This window comes from Castor canadensis, chromosome 8 (genome assembly GCF_047511655.1).
Source record: "Castor canadensis chromosome 8, mCasCan1.hap1v2, whole genome shotgun sequence".
Classification (NCBI taxonomy): Eukaryota; Metazoa; Chordata; class Mammalia; order Rodentia; family Castoridae; genus Castor; species Castor canadensis.
The window spans coordinates 33,393,288-33,415,406 of NC_133393.1; the positions used below are offsets into that span (position 1 = coordinate 33,393,288).

General features: G+C 34.9%; 1 protein-coding gene and 1 pseudogene across 2 annotated transcripts; one reads left to right on the forward strand and one right to left on the reverse strand.

Moving 5' to 3' along the window:
* Positions 1 to 417: 417 nt before the first annotated feature.
* On the reverse strand, positions 418 to 6,550 carry LOC109677674 (putative protein FAM10A4; annotated as a pseudogene).
* Positions 6,551 to 11,346: 4,796 nt separating this feature from the next.
* Positions 11,347 to 20,991, forward strand: LOC109677675 (prolactin-like). Of its 2 annotated transcripts, none has more exons than XM_020153532.2 (6): positions 11,347 to 11,412; positions 13,692 to 13,759; positions 16,187 to 16,362; positions 17,805 to 17,912; positions 18,811 to 18,990; positions 20,641 to 20,991. In XM_020153532.2, the coding sequence occupies exons 2-6, from the start codon at positions 13,720 to 13,722 to the stop codon at positions 20,830 to 20,832; spliced, it is 696 nt and encodes a 231-aa protein (XP_020009121.2). In that variant the 5' UTR covers positions 11,347 to 11,412; positions 13,692 to 13,719; the 3' UTR covers positions 20,833 to 20,991. The 2 variants fall into 2 exon arrangements, with proteins under 2 accessions (XP_020009121.2, XP_073938885.1); XM_074082784.1 differs by having other exon boundaries at positions 11,358 to 11,412; positions 13,670 to 13,759.
* The last annotated feature ends 1,128 nt before the right edge of the window (positions 20,992 to 22,119 follow it).

Below are 22,119 nucleotides of genomic sequence, written 5' to 3' on the forward strand. Positions count from 1 at the left end.
TCCAACTCAAACTTAACATATTTATATGAGTTTTATTTGCTTCTCACTGATAAAATTCTATTTCACTCACACTAGAACAATAAATTTTCTGGGTGTATCTTCCTTGCCTGATACTTCAAAGGGAAATCTTAAAATAATTAATAAAGAAAAAGGAAAAATCAACACCCTTTTACTTTGTTTTAAATGTAATCAAGGATTAAATGTAAAGTTTGTAATTTTTTGTGGGAAAACATTATCTGAATGAATACATAATGGCAAAACACTGTGAAATGCTTAGGTGTATTTGCTGTACAGGGGTAGGGATTATCTTCAAAGCACCTCACCATTCCTAACGAGAAGGTCAGAGATACACTACTGTGACATCCATTAAACAACCTAGGTTGATTTTCCTTCAGCAAGAACTTTGTCACATGGACTTTATGCTTGACCTCCAAATTTGGCTTACAATTTACTGATAAGTAAATTTTGGGTTACTCTGTTATTTTTACATATTTGCAAGTTCTGGTCTCACCCTGGAAGACCACAATATCTTGGATCCTGCATGCTGCAAGAACTTGTACGTGACCAAGAATTTCATTGTACCCAGGCATTCCTGACATTTCAGGCATGTCTCTACCATTCTAGGCATTCCACAGAAAAGCCTCCTAGAAAAGTGCCGTACTGAGATTCTGATTGTCCTCTGGCTTCTTCCTCACTCAGGGCCCTCTAATACACTTCTCAAGGTTTCTTGATCCCTTCTGTTCTTTCTTTAAGGAAAGAACAATTTTCTGGGCCCTTGTTGGACTGCTTTCAGCAGTGCACTAGCATTATCATCATAATCCAGTTACAGGCAAGGGGAAGATCATGGGCTCCTTTTTCCCATTGTCCAGAATCTGTGTGTTTTCCATTGCCACTTGTGAGGCTCAGCTGAATCAGGACTTATTTCAATGGCTCTGTCACAGTCTCAAATGGCAATATTTGGCTTCTGCAATTTCTTGAAGACACTGGCTCTCTTGGCATACAGTTTGACCAAGCAAGGATTTAGCTTGATGACATCTGTGAACAAGTAAATGTCTTTCTTTAATTCACCACCATTTAAGACTTCAGTGTCAGTCTCTTTCTTTTCATTTACTTGATCCATCATCTCTTCAGTTATCTTTATATTTTCATCCCAATTTCTTAGGGGCATCAGTGTCTAGTTCAATTGCCCCTTCATTGTCCATTTCTAGATTAATTTCCTCATTTCATGGCCCATCTGTCTCTATGTTTTCCTCTGTCTTGTTACTGTTTTTTATTCCTTGATATTTTCATCTGATTTAGTTTATGAGTAGCAGGTTTTACTTTACCTCACCCTCAAACTATCTCACTTCATGCTCTCCACCCACTCCTTTAGGAAGCCTATCTCAGTGTGCAGTATGCTCAGATCCTGCTTACAAATTTTCACTTAGGCCTGAAACTCACTCACTTTGCCAGGTTCCCTAGAGGGTAGGTGGTGGGCAATGGCTGGGTTGGCCCTGGCTGGATTCCAGGCCTGAGCAATGGATCAGCATGACCATGCAGAAGGGACAGGATGTAATTTTGAATACTGCATAATAAAATGTGAAGCATCCAATGGGGTATTTTGAAATAATTTGTAGTAATAGACTAGATGTAAACATAGCAATAAGAATGAATTTTCTACATATAACTGAATGAAGAAAAAGCAAGTCAAAGAACAAATTCAGTTCTCTAACACCTTCAAGATAAATTTAAAATGTGTACAAAGATAGCAGTGATATGCATATTACAAAAACACATACAAATTCATAGAAATATACTACAATGGTTGTTTATGAGTCATTAAAATGGTCTTTTATGGGGCAAATAAAGGCAGTGAGGATGGGAAAAGAACACACAGATAAATGAAGGAAAGAGAAAAGAGAGGAAGGGAGAGAGGAAAGAAGGAGAATATTTGCAATGCCAAATATAGGTGTCAAGTCAGAATTGCATTTATCTACCGACATCCATAAAGCCAAATGAAAAGCAATGCTTGGCCTTTAAAACTTTTGACTTGTACCATTGCCTAGTGATCTGGGCCAAAGCTTAGCAAACAATAGTTTACAAACAAAAGTCAACTTACCAATTGTTTATATATAACCCATGAGTAAAGAATACATTTTAAACAACTAAATTTTAAGTAATCATTTAAGTCACATCTAATATTCCTGGATTTCTTCCATTAGACTAACAAAGTCCAAAATATTTAAAGTGATATTTTCAGAAACAATTTTCTGACCCTTGATGCAGATTATTGAAAGATAAAATAATTATTTTCTATTTTCTCCTTTGCAAGACTTATAATGAAAGTTATGAGAAATGTTGTAAGAACAGTTTTTGCAGAGACCACAGAAGGAATCTGTCACTGAATGGCAAACCCTAAAGTAGAATATGGAGATATGCACTACTGGTGAACTAAAAAACAATAGATTAAGGTAGACATAAAAGATTCCTCAGAGGAAAACTTAAGGAATAAACATAATAGCACCACAGCACAAAGATTTAGCAGATTATGTTGTTCAAAATGGACATAACTGAATCTTTCATTCCACAGATTTTCTTACAACATCATGTTATAGCATTTCCAATGACAAGTAGGGTCTATTCTCCTCCTTGAATCTAAGCATGCCAGTGACCACAAAGACAATGATTCCATTCACTTCCAAAGGTAGGTCATAAAAGGTGGTAGAGTTTACATTTCATTTTCTTGAGTTGGTTTCTCTTCGACCCAGCTTCCAAGAGGTATGGAAACCAAGAACACATGGATAGGCCTTGAGTAATAGTTCTGCTGGACAACTCCAAAAGAGGTCCCAGCTGTCAGCTGGCATCAAGAATCAGATATCTAAGTGAGAAAGCTTTCAGGATATCTTTAGCCCTAACCACTACCCAGCTACAGATTACATGAAAGACTCTAATCAAGAGTTATGAGAGATAATAACAAACTGATTATTGTGATTTAAAACCACTAACTTTGTAGGTAATTTTACTGTTGCTTTATTTTGTTTTGTGTACCCATCACTAATGAGAAAAACTATTCATAGTCTCTTTTACTAGAGACTGAAAGAATATTCCAAACAATATTCTTTAATATATTAGCAAGACAGTCCTGTGCTGAGAGGCCTCTGCTGCAAATGGGTCCTTGGCCTACCTGATTTCATGATACCTTGGCAAAAGCAGATATCAGAGGAAGGTGCTAACTATAGCTGATTTGTGGAATTTCCTGAGCAGAAACAAATGTGGAGGAATCAGGAATATCATAGACCATGACAATTATTTATTAAAGCTGGTACTCATTATTGTCTGAATATGAAATGTCTTTCAAAAGATTCACTTGTTAAAGGCTTCATCCATGGCACAATGTTCATATGTGGAGATTGGGAAAGTGCTTGGACCATGAGGTCTCTTTCTTCCTCAATGGTTGAATCCATCCATTGATTAATTCACAATGTGGCCGAATTATTGGAAAAAGGTGGAAAATTTGAGGGCAGGGCCTGGCTGGAGGAAGTTGGTCACTGGGAAATGCTCTTCAGTGCTAGTCCTCGTTGGACTCCTTTCCTTGGATTCTCATTGCTTCCCCACTGCCATGTGGTGACCAGTTGTGCTTTATCATGCCCTCTCCACCATGATGTTCTGCCTCCCTCAGGACTAAAACAGTGGAGTCAGCTGAATATCCATGGACTGAAACCTCTGAAACAGAAATAAAGTCTGCATTCTTTACATTGTTTTTCTAAGTATTTTTTCGCAGCAATGAAAAACTGACTAAAGCACTATTTTTCATAATCCTGTAGGTACAGCTCCAATAAACCAGAAATGGAGCTAATAATATAACACAAATCTCTTTACCTTGTGCAATGATTTATACATACATACATATATATATATATAAAACAAACAGTGGCATATAATTTTTTTCTGATGAATAAGCACATTTCTTCAAAATTTTGAAGTTTTCTCTTATATAATCCTCTCAAAAAGATAAGGCTTGAAATATAAACTTATAATTTTCAGTTGCAATGAAAGCAAAACAGCTTTAATATTGTCATTATGAACTGTGCTAAAATTCACCTGCTGCAAGTGAGAATTCATGTAATGAAGTCTTTCATTAAACTTCGAACAACACTTTTCCTTTTGTGTTTAGGATGGTAAGGTTTCCTCTCCTTGAAATAACACTGCAATAAACTACAAGTCAAGATTTTTGAGTTTTTGGAATTTTTTTTAACAAGCACAAACCGCTGACATTCTCACAAAGCCTTTGATCGTAACCTTGGAAATCTGGCTGCTTAGGATAAAGACAGAGAAAATGAGCAGGAAAGCTCTAAAGGTGGTATTCCATTATTAAATGCAAATATATTCATTAAGAAATTGGCCAAATAGGAGGTATATTCCACTTTTAGTGAATTTTCTAAAGACACAAATATTTGGCGGGTGCACACTTTTACTTGACCTTGGAAGTGATAATTAGCAGTTGGAAATGGGCCTGGATGATAAGATGTTAATTAGACCTTACTTTTTTACCTTTTACATAAACCTATTGTATACATAGGTATATGATATTTAAATATATGATAGCATTCAAAATCATTGGAAGTTGGTTCATTTCCACTTTTGTATTCTTGGCTTCCTAAAGAATAACTTAAATCTCCAAAAGCATCATTTTTCTGGGATTTTTATTTTGTGTTATATTGCTAGAAATAACCTCATGTAATAAAAATACGACTTGTATTTTTAAAGGTACATCTTAAACTTTTAAATAACTGTTGAGAAATTAAAGTACATTTTGCATATAGTAAATTTTTGTAATATGCACTGGGATTATTATGATTACCCAAATAATTCAGAAGAGACTCACATACCTATCTACTGTCCCACCACCAACATACACACAGTGAAGAAAATGACTTGTACAGTATTTAAATGTTCAAATAACATCAATAAAATCAATACATTAGTGTGCATGTTACAGAATTCTGATCTGAGCACTAAAAATAAAGGATTTATTTCTCATCATTGTTTGGATTGTACAAAGGAATTTGAATGGTAAAAGTTATTAATGATTTCATGAACAATTGTATGGGCCTTCAAAATCTATCAAAAAATTTGACTGCTTTTAGCTCTCAAATTTTCTAACATGCAAACAAAGTGTTAAATATTCTGAACCAAATCAGATGTAAATTGTTCTACTTGGATAATAAATGTCCTCCAAATAAACACATATTAGAGACTTGGCCACCAGTGTATCCCCATTGGATCTTGGTGGAACCTTTATGAGGTAGAGTCCAGTGAGAGGTGTGAAGGTCATTGGGTGTGCCCTTAATGGAGACAGTGGAATCTGTCCCTGTCCTCTTTCTTGCTTCCTGCCACTAACTGAGCAGTTTCTTTGCCATTCACTCCTCATTATGTGCCAATCAATCACAGACCAAAACATCCAAAATTGTGAGCCAAGATAAAGTCTTTCTCTTAAGAATGATTTTTTTTAGGTATTTGTTGGGGGGAAGCTGATAACACACAGACCTATACAAGCAAATGCAATGAATACTTTTTTGAAATTATTCAAAAAAGGGAAAAAACCTTCTCTCTTGACCTTTGGGATTAAAAGTCTGCTATAAATACTTTTATTGGTAAACATTATTTATATAAAGAAAAGTTTTTAAGATAGTGATTTCATATACTTTAAAAATATTCTTAATGATCAAAAATATGTTTGAATATACTTGATTTGACTTTAATAAGGACGTTAAACCCAAACAGGAAAACATTCTCACAATTCACAGCTGTTTCCCACACAAGTAATTCATGAATTTCACTTACTCCAATTGACCAATAGCTTGTATTCAGGTGCAACTGAAACTTATTCTACAGTTATTATGAGAAACTACAGTTTCTGTTCATTCTCTTTCATTCTCTATGAAACCAATGCCCTTTTCAGGAAGGAACTCCTTATTTCTCATCTATTAAAATAACTCATAAAGAATGAGTACCAAATGGCCTGCAGAAGACAGAACATTCAAATGCCACATCACCTATAATGGTAATAATAATATTGCTTCTCACAAGTAGTCGACAGATAACCTTTTATCTTTTTTTAATTTGCAGGTATTCTGTGATTTTCATTCTACTAATGATATAGAAGTGACGATTCAAAAGTTAAATGAAGATTTTTATGAGATATGCAAGACTCATGTTAGTTAGAGAATTCTTAGAGACCAAAATGGCAGATAAATCAAAGACTAATTTGAAGAAGAAAAAAGTTAATAGCTTCTCATCCCTTATCTACATAACTCATTAAGAAATCATCTACAAGTGTATTGTTTTATAACATGATTTAGAATCAGACTCAAAGTCTCTTTGACAATGGCAATGTTTCCTTACACATTTCAATTGCTTAAAACATTCCACTGCTTTCTCCCCTCTCCTTGGGAAGACAATAATTACCTTGGCATTTTGTTCCTTGCATAATGGGTTTCTCAATGTGTCTTCAAAATCTATACAAAGCACCACAACTTACCATCAGCCATATAATATGCTCAATGGCCATGTGAGCACGAAGATAGACAAGGCAAGAAGAAATATTATTTTTATAGCAAGTAAAAGTTCAGGATTAGCAATGCCATATTATTTTTTCAATAATTAAATGTTTACTTCTTTTTCTCATCTGTAAACTGTGATATTAAATCAATTTATTCAATTTTATTCTGATTCCCAAGTACTATGATTTAGAGATCACTCAGTTGTCCTTTGGGATGATAAAATTTCCTGATGAAGAAATAGATTGAAATGGAATTGGACATAGCCAGAGGAAAATGGAAAAGAGTCAATTATGAATATCCAGGTGAAGATAACCCATAGAATGGAAGAAAGAGAATGTTATAGAAGTTATAGAGGCAGAATACTTGCAACATAGCAACTGGGTGAGTGTGGTATAGGGAGAAGAAAGGAAAGGAAAGAAAAGGAACTTTGAGATTGCAAGTTTGGGTAACTGAGAAGCTATTAGTTTGAGAGAAATGACAAAATACTAAGGGTGTTCTTTAATAATTCAGTGTGTTTTGCTTGAAAACAAATAGGTTGAGGTATCTAATAGGTAGCTGGCAGCTAAAGAGGATTGGTAGCATCTTCATGGATACAACGGGTAAAGTTCTGGCATTGAAGTTCTGGCATTGTATTCCAAAAGGGGGAATACAGGGTTGTTGGCCAAAATATAAAATAAAATAAAAACACGAACACAGATAATGACTCAAGGAATTATTAATATTCAGCAACTAACCAATGATTGGTGACCCTTCGAAGAAAATTTAAAAAGGCAAAATATAATACATAAACTATTTATGTATTGTTGTAGCCAGAAGTTAAACTTTTTAGAAAACTGTAGCATTTTCCTTAAGGAGGCCAAATATATACAAATACTTTCTCCTGGTTTTGTATCTTGGATAATTTCTCCTGGCATTGATTCAAATCTATGCATTATGCTTTATATGCTATTATTGGATACAAAAAGATGATTGAAAATTTTGTCTCCATTGTTGATGGTACAATATCACAAAGTACTACATTTTAAGGACTTTTACCTACCAATAGAAGTATTTCTATAGAAAGATTCAATGATTTGCATAATGTCCTGGTTTTTATACCTTCACATGTCTTACCACCTCATAAATCAGGTTTTCTCAATAGCGGTATCACTGATATTTGGGTAGCAGAATATTTTGTATTGAGGTTGGCACTATGTGTCATAGGATGTTTAACAGAACATCTGGCCTCTACTTACCAGATTTTAGCAGTTCTCCAGTTGTGATACTCAAAAATATCTTTACACATTGGCAAAGGTCCTCAAGGAGACGATATATGCATGTTGTGTCATAAATGACAGAAGAAAAATTAAAATTACTTCAAACATCAATATAGATAAATAAAAGAAGATATAAATGAAATACAAGCTCTATTCCTAACCAGGAAGAAAAGCCAATTAGATGTCACTTAATGCTCACAGTAAGAACCTTTAGTATAGGATGCATGTACTAAAAATACCATAAAAGTTTAACATCATTTGAGTTATTTATTTAGCTGCTTGACAGAAATCAGTTATCAGCTCTCAATTTTATCACAAGGCATTAAATCAAAACAGGAAAACAAGTGAAGTTTTCCAATGAAAACAGATAAGTCCATCCTTAATGAACTTTTTCACTGCTCCAATGTAGGGCACAGTTTGATAAAGTAAAACATTCACAAAAGATAACATACAAATATTAAGGGAAAAATGATGATATGTATAGTAGACAAAAAAATAGGACAACTATGACTTTTCCCATAAGTCTTTTGCATTATTTAGATATTGCACTATCCCGTTCACAGGAAATGAGGGACTCAGAGGCAGCAAGGAAGCACACAATAAATTTTACAGTGAAACACATAACTTCTTTGTAGTCAAATAAATCCATTGGCCTCTACTGAATAAATGCACCTCTGGTTTTCTCAGGTTAGCCACAAAAGTGGCAACACTTTAAAATTTAAGATTAAGTTGTCACTTGTCAGTTCTTCATTTTTTCCTTTTGTAAGGAATATATATTAATTATCAAAGGGGTTTTATTGTGATATTTCCATACATGCATATAATGGACTTTGATCAAATTTATCTGCATCCTTTACTCTTTCTCTTTAAAACAATTTTAACAGGTTTCAGTACTCTATTTTTTTTTCATTTTTCTTTTATTATTCATATGTGCATACAAGGCTTGGTTCATTTATGTGAATGAAGTACTTTGATCATGTTTACCCCTTTTCCCTTCTCCTTTCATCCTCCCCTGTCTGCTTGTTCCCAACTCCTTTCACACCCTTGTCATTGAAAAAAATTTTTTGCTTTAGGTCTAGATTATACATATAAAAGACAAATACGAAATATGTGTCTTTTGCAGTCTGAAGGACTTAACATGACAATTTCCAGTGTACATAATATCCTGCATATGACATAATTTCATTCCTCTTTATGGTTAAGTAATAGTTCCTTAGATAGGTAGGAGGTAGGTAAGTAGGTAGGTAGATAGATAGATAGATAGACACACAGAGAGATAGATAGATAGATAATCACATTTTCTTTATCCATTCATTAGTTAACAAACATGCCAGGTAACTCCATATTTGGGCTATTGTGAACAGTTCTACTATATGGATGTGCAAGTATCTCTATTTTATGCTGATTTACATCCTTCAGATGTAAGCCCAACAGTGGTATAGCAGGATTATATAATAGTTCATTCTTTAGATTTTTTTTTGGTGATACTGGGGTTTGAACTTAGGGACTCATGCTTGATAGGCAGGCACTCTAGTGCTTGTGGTACTTCCCCAACCCTTTTTTGTGTTGGGTATTTTCAAGATAGGACCTCCTGAACTATTTTTCCCAGGCTGGCCTCAAAATTTGGTTCTTCTAATCTCTGACTCCCAAGTAACTAGGCTTACAGTCATGAGCCATTGATGCTCAGCCATCTTTTAGATTTTGGAAGAACTCTATTCTTATTTCCATAGTGGCTGCACTAATTTACATGCCCACCAACAGCACAGAAGTGCTCATCTTTCCTTGCACACTCACCAACATTTCTTGTTTGTTTTCTTAATGATTGGCATTCTGACTGGTGGACAATATGAAATCTCAATGTTGTTTTGATTTACATTTCCTAGATGACTAAGAATGTTGAATATTTCTTCATGTATTTATTGGCCATTTGTACTTCCTTTGAGAAGTATTTCTGCAATTGATTTGCCCATTTACTAGTTGCATTATTTTTTTGGTATTCAATTGTTGGAGCTCTTTATATATTCCAGATATTAATTCTTTATCTGATGAAAAGCTGGGAAAATTATCTCCCATTCTGTGGGTTGCCTCTTAATTCTGATCACTGTTTCATTTATTGTGCAGAAATTTATTTGAATATAATTCCACTTGAGAATTCTTGCTCTTATCTCCTGAGCCATTTGTGTCCTATTCAAAAGGAGTTACTTATGCCTGTAACTTCAAGAGTCTTCCCTATGTTTTTTTATAATAGTTTCAAAGTTTCAGCCTTAAAATTAGATATTTTGGATTGATTTTATACAAGGTTAAAGAAGAGAGCTCTATGTTCAGTCTTCTACATGTGGATTTCCAATTTTCCCAGCCCCGTGTGTTGAAGTGGCAGTCTTTTCTCCAACTATGTTTTTTGGTACCTTTGTGAACAATCAGATGGCTGTGACTTTTCAGGCTTATTTCTGGATATTTTATTCTATTCCATTGGTCTATTGGTCTATTCTTTGCCTGTATCATGCAGGTTTTTTTACTATGGCTCTATAATATAATTTAAGTCAGCATTGATTAGGATTGCATTGGCTATTAGGGATCTTTTGAGATTCTATATAAATTTAACAATTGATTTTTCTATTTCTAAAAAAATGACCTTGGAATTTTTCTGGGAGCTTGGTTCTGGTAGTACAGCCATGTTCAAAATATTAACTTTGCTTATCCATGAGCATGGGAACTCTTTCTGTCTTCTAGGGTCTTCTTAAATTTTCTTCAAGGTTTTATAATTTTCATTATAGAGGTCTTTCACATATTCATTAGGTTTATTCCTAGACATTAATTTTTTGAAGCTTTTGTGAATGGTATTAAATCCTGATTTTTTTCTCAGTCTGTTCATCATTTGTATAGGGGTCTAATAAAATATAAGAAATTATGTAAATTTTCATGTATTAGCTAAGACTTGATTTATGTCCTAAGATATGATGTTTCAGAGAAAGTTCCATGGGCTGCTGAGAAAAATGTGTTTCCTAGTCTGTGTCTTTCAGAGAACTGAGACCATTAACATCCAGAATTATTGTTGAAAAATACAATTCTTTTAAGTATCTTTTGCAGTGCAGGTATAGTGATCATGAATTGCCCTAGTTTCTATTTATTACAGAGTATTAGGAAGGGTTCTTATTTCTCCTTTGATTATGTAGAATATTTTTTCTAGGTACAGTAACCTAGGTTGGCAGTTACCCTCTTTCAGGGCTTGAAATTTATTATTCCATGTCTTCTTTGCCTTTAAAGTTCTGTTGTGAAATCTGCTGTGCCTCTAATAGGTTTGCCTTTCAAGGTGATTTTGTACATCTGTCTTGCACCCTTCAATATACTTTCCTCCTTCTGGATGTCTAATGACCTAACTATAATATGAAGTAAGAAGGATGTTTTCTGGTAAAGAGTGTCCAAAAAGCCTCTGCCCCACCTAGCAACCAACACAGATGGCCTGAAGACAGGGCCTGGAGGCTGAATACCATGCTGGTCATTTGTTTTCATGTGACCCTGAGGTGACTGGACTTGGTCTTTATAAGGCATCATGTGGCCTGCAACCAGTATATCCTTCACTGCAGTGGATCCCACTTGCTTCTCTGCAGGACCAGGTAAGACTCTCTCCCTCTACTTGACTGTCTTTCATGGTCATCTCTCACCAACACACTTTGATAGGGTTCCCTCTACTCCTGAGCCATGACTATTCCTGGTATTCAAGCCTCCAGAATATCTCAGTCTCAACCAATAGTCTTAACCAACCCGTTGTTAAGAAATCACCTTACTGTGGCAGTCTGAGATGAGGGGAGTGACAAAATGTCTTTCTTCACAAGGGCTAGCCTTCTACACCAGAGCAGTCATTGCCTTCCAAATCCCTTCATTGTATTTAAGGAGATGTGGTCTTATCTTGCTGCTAGAATTTCCAGTTTGTTGTCAGGTCCCTCTGACTGATCTTTTGATTGCGTATTCAGCTTGCCCTCTGACTCTTAGGGAGCCAAGGATGGGCTTGGAACTGTTTGCTGTTTTTCTCTGTTGCCTAGCTTTCTTTGTGCTTTTCTGATGTCTTCCATCTCTTTCAGGATTCCCAATGTTTTCCTTCTATGTCTGTCATCAGAATACAGTCTTTGTTGTGTAACCTGACTCTCTCAATCACAGAGTCAAAATGGTAGATGCTTCTAATCCAACATCTTGCCTCTGCCTCCATCACTGTCAATCATTACAGTATATTTTCTTACACATAAGTTTCTGTGGGAAAAAAGGTAATGTAAGACAACCTTAACTTCTCTACTATACAGCTCTGCTTTCTTAATAATTCAGACATTCCTTGTCTGGGGAGAAAAATGGTTACCCACCATAAGTCTATATAATGCCAACCCCACTTTATGATAGATAGAGCCTATCAATCATCACATTTGATGCTTAAGATTCAAAATCTCACTTTGCTTCAGCTAAGACAATGAGAAAAAATAATTTCTCAGATACATTATTCTTTGTTAAGATTTCTAAGTCTCCATATCAGCAATTAGATAATTGTTAAAGCACATGTTGGCACTAACAGTTACAGAAAAAGCAAATGTCATGGGAAGAGATTACTTTTTAAATTTCTTCATCCATCAGTCTTCTGTCAAAGACAGTAATATTGAAAGTTAAGATCTAAAATGATGTAGATACATGGATTTAAAAATTAGAGACAGTTATCAATGATTCATTCTTATTCATCATAATCATTAAGGAATTCTCTAAGAGGTAATGGAACTTCTGAGCCAATGAAAATGATTGTTTTTAATCTTCTTGCCAGAGTGAGCTAAGGTCAAGGAAAGTAGATGGCTCAAAAGTTAGTTAGTAACAGTTTACCTACTGATAGGAAAGAACAGAAATAATTGACTAAAATTGGAGTTTATTACATTCTGTATTAGGATCTTTGCAAATATATGTGTGTACAATGTATGCATTTGCCCTGAAAAACCACTATTTTTTCTTCAAAAAAATTCTCTAGGGTCAGGGTTAATATCTTGCTCATCTTAGATGTGGGAAACATCAATAAGTATAAATGCTTCATTCCTAAACTTCTCCACATCCATCAAATTTCTCTTGAAAAAATATCCTCCCTGCATCTAACTTGACTGTAGAAGAATTATTTCTTCTATACTCTTTATATTTAATGTCTCTGAAGCTCTGTTTCTTAGACTGTGAACTGGGATAATGATACAACTTCATATATATGAAAGATATAAATTTTAACTTTATGTATATATATACATTTATATACACTATACATATATGTTGAAAACAAAGGAAATAGTGGAGATAAACAAAGGAGAGAATACATTTTATAAAACAAAGTATGATACAGATATGTCATATTAAAATGGACTAAATAGAATTTGTAAATGCAAGAAAAACAGGAGATTCAATCAGAGCATAATAGGAACTTATTCTGTATCTTCTAGTATATAGTACATAAATTTTTAAAACTCAATTCACTTAATCTTGAATCAGAAATTTTACAACTGATAATACATGAGACCATTTTGTATGAAATATAATGCTATATGTTCAAGAAAATGCAGAGAACTAAAGGTAATTTTAAAGTAATTGGCTTCTATAGTTTTAAACATCTTCTATCCAAAACTAGTCTAAAGATCTCACTTTCATCAGTTTTCTCATTTCCTTTCGCTCTAATTAATCAAAATCCTTCGTTTCTGCCTACTATGACTTCCCAAATATTAATAAGAAATAAAATAGCATTTGGTGTTTGAAATTATGGGGGTTGTCTTAATGATGGAAATAGGTTACTGGCAAGGAGAGGAGAATGTCTGATTAAATATATTCATGAACACGTCAAAGGTTTATAAGCCAACATCTTCACAGGAGAACGTTGTATAACTCCCAGGTCTTCTCTGGTGAAGTGTGTTCCCAAAATGACCACCACCATGGACAGCAAGCAGTCATCATGGAAAGGTATGTGCAACTGCTCATTGGCTTTGGGAACAATCTAGTGTTTGGGAGAAACTAATGTGAAATTTTAGGTAACAACAAGAAGTTTAAGGCACACAGGTTTATAAGAATCTTCTGATCATTATTCTAGAAAGAAATTGTACAAGGGCACAACAGAATAGATCAGTCGTTCTTGAATAGGGGATCCTCCTTCTCTCAGAGACATTTTGCATTGTCTTAATTGAGGTAAGGCAGGAAAGGGGAAGAAAATAGTGCTGTCCAATGGATAGAAACCAGGGAGGCTGACAAACGTCCTACAATGCATACTCCAAGGACAGCTCCCAGAACAAGGAATAACCCAACTCAAAAGACCAATGATTCTGAGATCAAGAACAATACTAGAATAAGATCTCAAGAGTTTATACATCCAATTTTTCATACATCAGAAGAAAAAAGTTAACACTTTCTGTCTCCCAGATCTCTTATGTGAATTACACCATTTGAATCAATCTGATGACACAATTGTGAGTCATAATGCAGACATTGATAGCAGATATGTATCTCATACTGCTTTGTCAGTTTGGTTCAAGACATATGACATTTCACAAGGAAAAACAGGCAAGGGCTAACTAAGCCTGTACTTTCTTGGTGACATTTTCTTTTTTCTTTACTTTTTTTTTAATTTCTTTTTATTGGCAGGACTGGGGTTTGAATTCAGGGCCTCATACTTGCAAGGCAGGCGCTCTACCACTTGAACCACTGCACCAGCCTTTGCTGACATTTTCAAGACAAATAAATTACTACTACCCCAAAATTTGTTTTATGAAGTGAAAAATAAAAATATTTATCTATTTTATCTCATCTTAAAATATGAAAATCCCACTGATAAAAAACACACAGTTAAATGTTGTCAGCGTTAAAGAATATTCAGTTAGGAATTTCCTAGAGTACTAGTCTGCATTCTCTATTTTCAAAGCATGTTTCTTTTATCCATGTAGACAAAACATCCATTTAGCTACATTATATGACTATAACATACAATAAACAAATTTATGAAGCATTGTGTTTTTGAAAAATTAAAGATCTGTAATATGAGCTATCTCACAAGATTATTTTAATTTTGTATGTAACAATTTGCTTAGTTACATTATAAACCACACAACTTTTAAGTATATTTATACTTACTTGGGATACTTGGAGTTAGGTTTTCATTTCACACATTAGTCTTTAACATTGCATTATTTTATCTTAGACATTTCCTATTGCATCTGTTAAAGATTCTATGGAACTGATTAACACATGTTTATATCAGAAGTTCTTGGAATTATGTCACTATGTTAAAGAGCGATATTAATTTGGCACCTATGTGCTGTTTCTTTCCTTTTAGAGTAAATTATTGATATGTTAATGATAGGTATCTGTCCATCTGCTGAGACAGCAAAGTGATGATAAAACACCACTGATTGTTGTCAAGATTTTTAATGTGGGTGTTTGATAGAGCAGGAAAACGGGATATAATCAAGTTACCTAGGGCCTCTGTTACCATATAATCAAGGCAGAGTGTTGTTCTTTAAAAGTAATGGTAACAACCTCTACAAACACTGATCTCAGGAATAATGGTGTGGTCCCTGATACACATGCAAAGTGAGGGCCCACAGGTGTGTATGATGTGACAAGGTGAAGACAAAGACCATGGTGTTGGTGTTCTACTTCCCCCACCTGCTAATAAAGGGAGGGGAATCATTTAACTTCTCTAAGCCTTCTGTTTCACTAATATAACTTAGTGATAATTATGAAGGCCCAGTCAATTCACAGGAGTATTGTAAAGCTCAAATTTAGAAAGAAAAAAATCTGAAGCTTTTGGCAAAGTATCAGAAAAATGTGTGGGATTTTTATGGTAAGCTGGAAACCCAGCCTACAGCATCATTTTTATAATAGGATTCTTTTCTTACTCCATATTAGCAATCAGGCAATTATGAGTTTTTTCTAATAAGTAGTCAAGATAAGACATACCAATGAACTGCACTATCTTTATCTTTTCAGTGAATGGAACGCAAATATTGGACATTGACTTAAAAAATTATAAACTCTGACCACCAATAATCTGCAGAGACACCCAAGACATTAAATTATCTACAGAGAATGACTTAAACACTGTGCTTCGGAGAATTAATTTAAGCTCCAAATGTTTGCAAAGTATACAATTCCTTCTGGAAGCAATACAGAAGGGCAGGAAGTCACCCACTTCTCAAACTACATATCTGTATAAATATAATTATATATCTAAATTGATACAGTGGAAGGTGTTGCTTCTTCTCCCACCCCAGCTGTACTAGCAATTCCTGTAGAAAAGGACAGTGCTGAGGGAGAAAGTTTCCCACAGCAGAATTACATCTGATAACCTCGGCAGAATAGATCATCTCAAAGTGGGTTGTGTTTTTGTTTACACAGGATCACTCCTGCTGCTGCTGGTGTTAAACCTCCTTCTCTGCAAGAATGTGGCTGCCAGCCCTGCCTGTGCAGGTGGGGCTGCGAACTGCCGCTTGAGCCTCCAAGACCTGTTCACCCGTGCAGTCGCCCTGTCTGACTACATGTTTAACATCGCTCAAGATACATTCAGGGACTTTGTAAGTATCTCACTTATTGCTTCTTCCCAAAAGAAGCATTCATGTCAATGATAGGACTGTATGCAATTTAAAAAAGTAAACCTCATGAACCAAATTGCAAATAATATACCTTTAAGTAAAACAAGGCATCAGATAACAAAAGGTGGAAAAGGGGGAAAGCTCCATGTTTTATGAAAGCTCAAAGATTCTCAAAGAATGCAATGATTTTTATAAATTTTCTTTAGTTCATCTTATTTCTATTTTTATTAAAAATTAAAACACTATGCATAAGGCCTTTATTAAGTAAGAAGAAGAGCACTGATCTTTTTGGTTTTGGAAGCCAGTAGCCTGGGAATTCTGTATTCAACATACTGTAGATAGTCAATAAACGAGAATTACATTATTGTGAAATGGATGGATGGATAAGAATTAGGCTGAACTGAAGCAATGTCAGGAGGGGGAAAAAGCAAAAACAAAAACAATGGCTTTTCAGGAACCCCAAAATGCTAAGAATCATTGTTTTAATATTTCCAGTGCATAAATTGATAATTACAGCACAAAGGCTGGTTTACAGTTGGAAACAGAGTTTTTCTTCCTGATGAAGGTACTTTGAAAGTGGTATTTTAGGTCTTCTAGGTCAGTCAGGGAGCCCACAAAAGAACAGGGCTTCAGTATATCATTGGGCCTCCAGAGAGTGTGACTCAATACTTGCAATAATTATATATTCATAAAATTCCTTTCACTCACTAGTTTTCTTTCATTCCTCATTTTTGACTGACCATCCTTTATCTTCCACATCTTCCTGGTAATCCTTTTAAATTTTCACTTTTGTCAAGTACCAGTTTTAAATCATAAAATTTACTATTTTTTTAGTTTTTAATCTGTTCACTTCTTAATATTTCCCAAAAGGTTATGCTCTGTTACTTTCAACTTATTTTGTCACAACAAGTAACATTATATTTTGAATTTATGATAAACTTGGTGAGGTACAGCTATGTGTATTCAGAGGTAATTGAAAGAAAGATTTTAATTTTAGAATGCCTACTTAAAAGAAGCATATCCTTTGGACACACACAAAAAAAGTGATTAAATGGATAAACATAGATACTTATTTACTTTGCAATTTGGTATTTAAAACACTTGATGGATTGTAGTTTGGCAGTATTTAGTGTTTGCTTTTCAAATAGCAACAAGTAGGAAGGATGAAACAAAGGTTGTGACAATATAGAAATAGTAAAGAAGAGAAGCTGAAGGTCAGAAAAGTCAGATGAAAACAATGAGATTACAAACTAATTCCAAAAAAGTAAGCAAAATGGCTAGTTTGTTAATTCCTTAGATTCAATTTTATTCGGTGCTCTTTTTGAGAAAATTACACATCTACCAACTGTATGAATATTCTGCTAATGGATTAACTTATTCTATTCCGAAGCTATAACTAACTGAATTTTCTCTATCACTTATAGCAACAAACTTATGCCACTGGCAGGGAGTTCATTTCCAGGGCCATCAACAGCTGCCACACTTCTTCCATTCCTACTCCAGCAGACAAAGACCAAGCCCTAAATACCGAGGTAAGTCTTAAGCCCAGGTTTTTCACCAAAATAGCTGAGGCAGTGTTCTGGGGTTGCTGTACTGTAAGTTATTAGTCACTAAATAAGTATAGTAATCACATGTGCAGAGAAAAATGGAGGAAAAGAATGTAATCTAAAAAACTTTACATTATATAGCTGATAAATTATAAGTAAAAACAAATATTAAGTAAACTTGCAGTAGATCTATACATTGTGCATGCAGAGGACAATATTTCACCCAATGCCTTATAACTAGGATTGCATATATTGTTCTGTAGAAATGTGTCAGGTGAGTTAGACATGCATGAGTAAATATGCATATATGCTAGATGTAAGAAATGCAAATGCAATTATGTAATGCTCCTCCATTAACAGAATATTACATTCCTCATCACCGAATGATTTGAGCCCTCTTGTCTAGATTTTCAAGACTCTTCCGGTTCTACTTCTACTTCTCTAACACTTTCTTCCTCTATCTTCCCTGACTCTTAACCTCATGCTGCATCTTAATTGAAACACACTCTACCAAGCAGGTCCTATGAATTATTATGTTTCTTGCAGCAACAATTCTAGTCTGTGTTCTGATAACAAAATCTACATATCAAACCAGCTCTAGTTCTTTATTGTTCTTATCTCTCCCTTCTAAATTCCTGCTATATACATATATATATATATATACCTCCACAAATATAATTAGTTCTTTAAATAAACCAATTTTGTAACTTTAACAATAGCTTAAATTTTACATTTCAAAAAGTTGTATTATCTAGAGAAAATTTTTACATACACATTGGAATAACAAAGAGATATTTTAGTTCAACTTCTGCACAAAAATTACATGTTACTAACACTGCTGTATTTCACTTCCTTTAATGTGATGTTCAATGTGGTTGATCAGTCTGGAACACTTCTGAATATGGTACGAGGTTTATTGCACTCCTGGGAAGACCCTCTGCAGCACCTGACCACCACAGTGAGGGATATGAAAGAATTCCCAGTGGATATGATTAGAAGAATCCAAGAGATTGAGTATAAAACCCATCAACTTCAAGAGGGTATGGAGAAGATAATCAAACAGGTGAGCAATCTTTGATACTTCTTTGATTTTCTCATCAATGAAAGAGGCAACCTCTGTAAAGGGAAATGGATTTAAATTCCTCACTTTGCTAGAACAAATTTAGGAATGCCATGGTGTAGATGACTAGGCCAGGCCTTAGTCATCCATAGTGTGAGATCCTGATGAACAGCAACCTTACTAATAGCTTTCCATATTTGACAGGTGTAGCCTTTCCTACACTATCCACCAAGGCTTCCCTTTCCCTGGGAATGGGGTAAAATATTTTCCAGAGAAAGAAAATTAGAGAATAGAATCTGCAAGATAAATGCTCTCTTCAAAGTATCTCAGGATACATGCATTGAAATGCTGGTCAGATTCTTTCTTCGTTCACTCAGACCAGATGATTAGAGTGGGAAGAGAGAAAGGAGTAAATCAAAATCACACTGGACTATAGCTCCCTCCCTGCCCAATCACCAAAGAAAGAATGAAAAGAAGAAGCCATAGGTTCAATGTTGTCTCACAATACTAGATGTCACAAAAGGAAGGTGTAAGCCTTCCTCCTGATGTGGCTAATATGTTCCATAATGCTTTACTTTTCTGTTCCTTTTTTCCTCCCACTTCTTTATTTAATTATGTTTATGACATTATACCTTGTACAGTAAATATTCTCAATAATGTTCTCAAAATTTTTGTCCAATATAAAGAGTTTAAAACCAGACAACAAACATATACACTTTAAATTCTGTTAAGTAATCTGATATATAAAAAATGTGCTTACTCTGTAAGAAAAAAGCTCTACAAATCAAGGTCTACCATTATCTCAGACTTGTATCTAGCAGACTTTCTAACACAGACATCATTAAAGGTACTAAGATAGTTCCTTTTCTCTAAGATCTCTGAAGACTCCCAGCTTGCTAAGCCAATAGAGTCCAGAGGTACACCCTGCCCCCTCTCTCAAGCTGTTTGGCAGATTCTTTTTGTAATCCTAGTCATGCAATAGTACACAGTACTCACCACTGAGGAGTTTCTGGAAGTACCATCCTTTGCCCAATATCTCCCAACCCAGAGAACTAAAAAAAAAAGTCATTCTTTATAAAAATTTGAAGGTCATTTTACTGATTTAAATTAAAGACTCCTTGACTACTTCAGCAGATCTTCACCATACTCATCATCAGATTATCTGCATCTTAAAGCATCAGGTATAGCTCTAATTTTTTCTAAGGTTTCCTTACATACATTCTCTGAAGAATGGATTCAGTTCAAAGGAAGAAACAGATAAATGGTGAACTATCAGAAGAAATAAAGTTCAGAGGCCATGCTAGGGACAAGATTTGGGAAATGTAAAAGTCACTCAAGTAAGAGAATAGTTAGTAGCTCTTCAAATGTACCATGGTTAAAGCCATGTGTATTTTCTAACAACTTCCTGCTTTTCCACCTACCTGCTCCTGTAAGGACATAATTTATCTGTGATCTCTCTTATGCCAGAAAACTTATACATATGTCCTACTTTTAGATTTATGACACCCTGATCCAGATACCTGAAAATCCATATCTTTGGCTGATGTTTTCCATTCCTATATCATCCCCAGATCGTAATTCAGCAATTAGAAGAACAGTTGTAAACAAATACTAATATTATAAATAATAAGTGACTATCTTTTTGGTGGCTAGGTTGAACCTGGAGTTGTAAACAATGACACCTTCGCTGCCTGGTCTGGACTTTCATCGTTACAGGAGGGTGAGAAAAACTCTCGCCTTATTGCATTATATAACCTGCTCCACTGCCTACGCAGGGATACAAATAAGATTGACAATTTTCTCAAGATCCTGAAGTGCAAAGTTGTCCATGAAGGCAGCTGCTAATCCCACATCCATTTACTCTATAACTAAGATGGTTCTCATGGATGTATCTCTTGGCAAACTTCATTTAGTTTTACAACTTTTTAATGCATGCTTGGGTGTAATGGGTCTCTTTATAAAAAAAATTAAAACTGACTACTTTAAAGTGTCAAAATCTAAAAAGCCAATTTGTCAAAGTTCTTTTTCTTCATTTAATGGAAAATCAAAAGAAGATCTATCATTACCATTGAGAAATTCCTACCAAAACTTGTGACAAATAAGACAAACTAGGATTGCAATTAAGACCACTAACAATTGACTTTAGAACCACAGTAAGTTAGCATGGGTCATTATTGGAATTCAAAGTTTGGTTACCATTCATAATAATCTCATTAAGAAGACTGAATCCTCAGGGTGCTTTATGAAAGTCACCTCGTTCTGTGAGCTAACTTTCACAGTGGTGAGATAGACACTGCTAGTGCTCTGCAATGGCACAGTCTAAAAATTGTTAGGACGCAAACATACAAAATGTTTCTAGATTCCTCCAGTAGCTCTTTCCAATCATGCTTAACTGAGTTCCCATTCCCTTAACATCATACTGGACACGCATTCTAGTCACTCTGGGTTTCACAAGACCTCTTCACTCAAGTTTCAACCCCATCTCATATTCAGAATATTTAATATTTTCCTTTCTTCCTTTTGTGGCTCACAGGATATAGCAGATAAGCTGATGTGGTCAGTTCCTCAAAGTGTTTCATTTTGTTCTTTCTACTGTATTTCTGTTCCTTTCTCTGAATAAGATAAATGATTAGGAGAAATAGAAAACACTTTCTGAGAACATTGTCTTATGAGATACTGTCATAGACTTCCTATTGGTGACAGGCACTGGACTTGAATTTCTTCTGAGTAACAAGTGTGTCTCTCTTGTGGGGTACACAAGTGTGTTTTTCAGCAGAAATGCCCTGGCTTGATTCTCCTATCTACCCCACAGCTCTGCCCTCTGTAGCATCCTTTACAGCCTCTACTGCTGGTCCCATCCCCTAGGTGCACCCTACTAAAAAAATTGTCCCAATGTCAGCAATCTTCCAACTAACTAACAAGAAATTCATGCATCATAATAATTCTAAGCAATAGAGTAGCAATAAACCCAAATCACTGCTGAGCTCTCTCTTGGATCTCCACAAATCTCTTCTCCCATTCATTTTAACATAGAGAGGATCAGAAAGTAGAGTTCATTAGCAGACAGTCAGTCACCTGAAGAATGAGACATCATTCTTACCTTCTTTTGAATCCTATGAGGAATTATCTCTA

What these genes read in the sequence shown, in the direction of transcription:
- LOC109677675 (XM_020153532.2), top strand. Translation starts at nt 13,720, where the DNA reads ATGACCACCACCATGGACAGCAAGCAGTCATCATGGAAAG. An exon ending in CAAGCAGTCATCATGGAAAG is followed by an intron (nt 13,760 to 16,186) that starts GTATGTGCAACT and finishes TTGTTTACACAG; the next exon opens with GATCACTCCTGCTGCTGCTG. An exon ending in AAGATACATTCAGGGACTTT is followed by an intron (nt 16,363 to 17,804) that starts GTAAGTATCTCA and finishes TATCACTTATAG; the next exon opens with CAACAAACTTATGCCACTGG.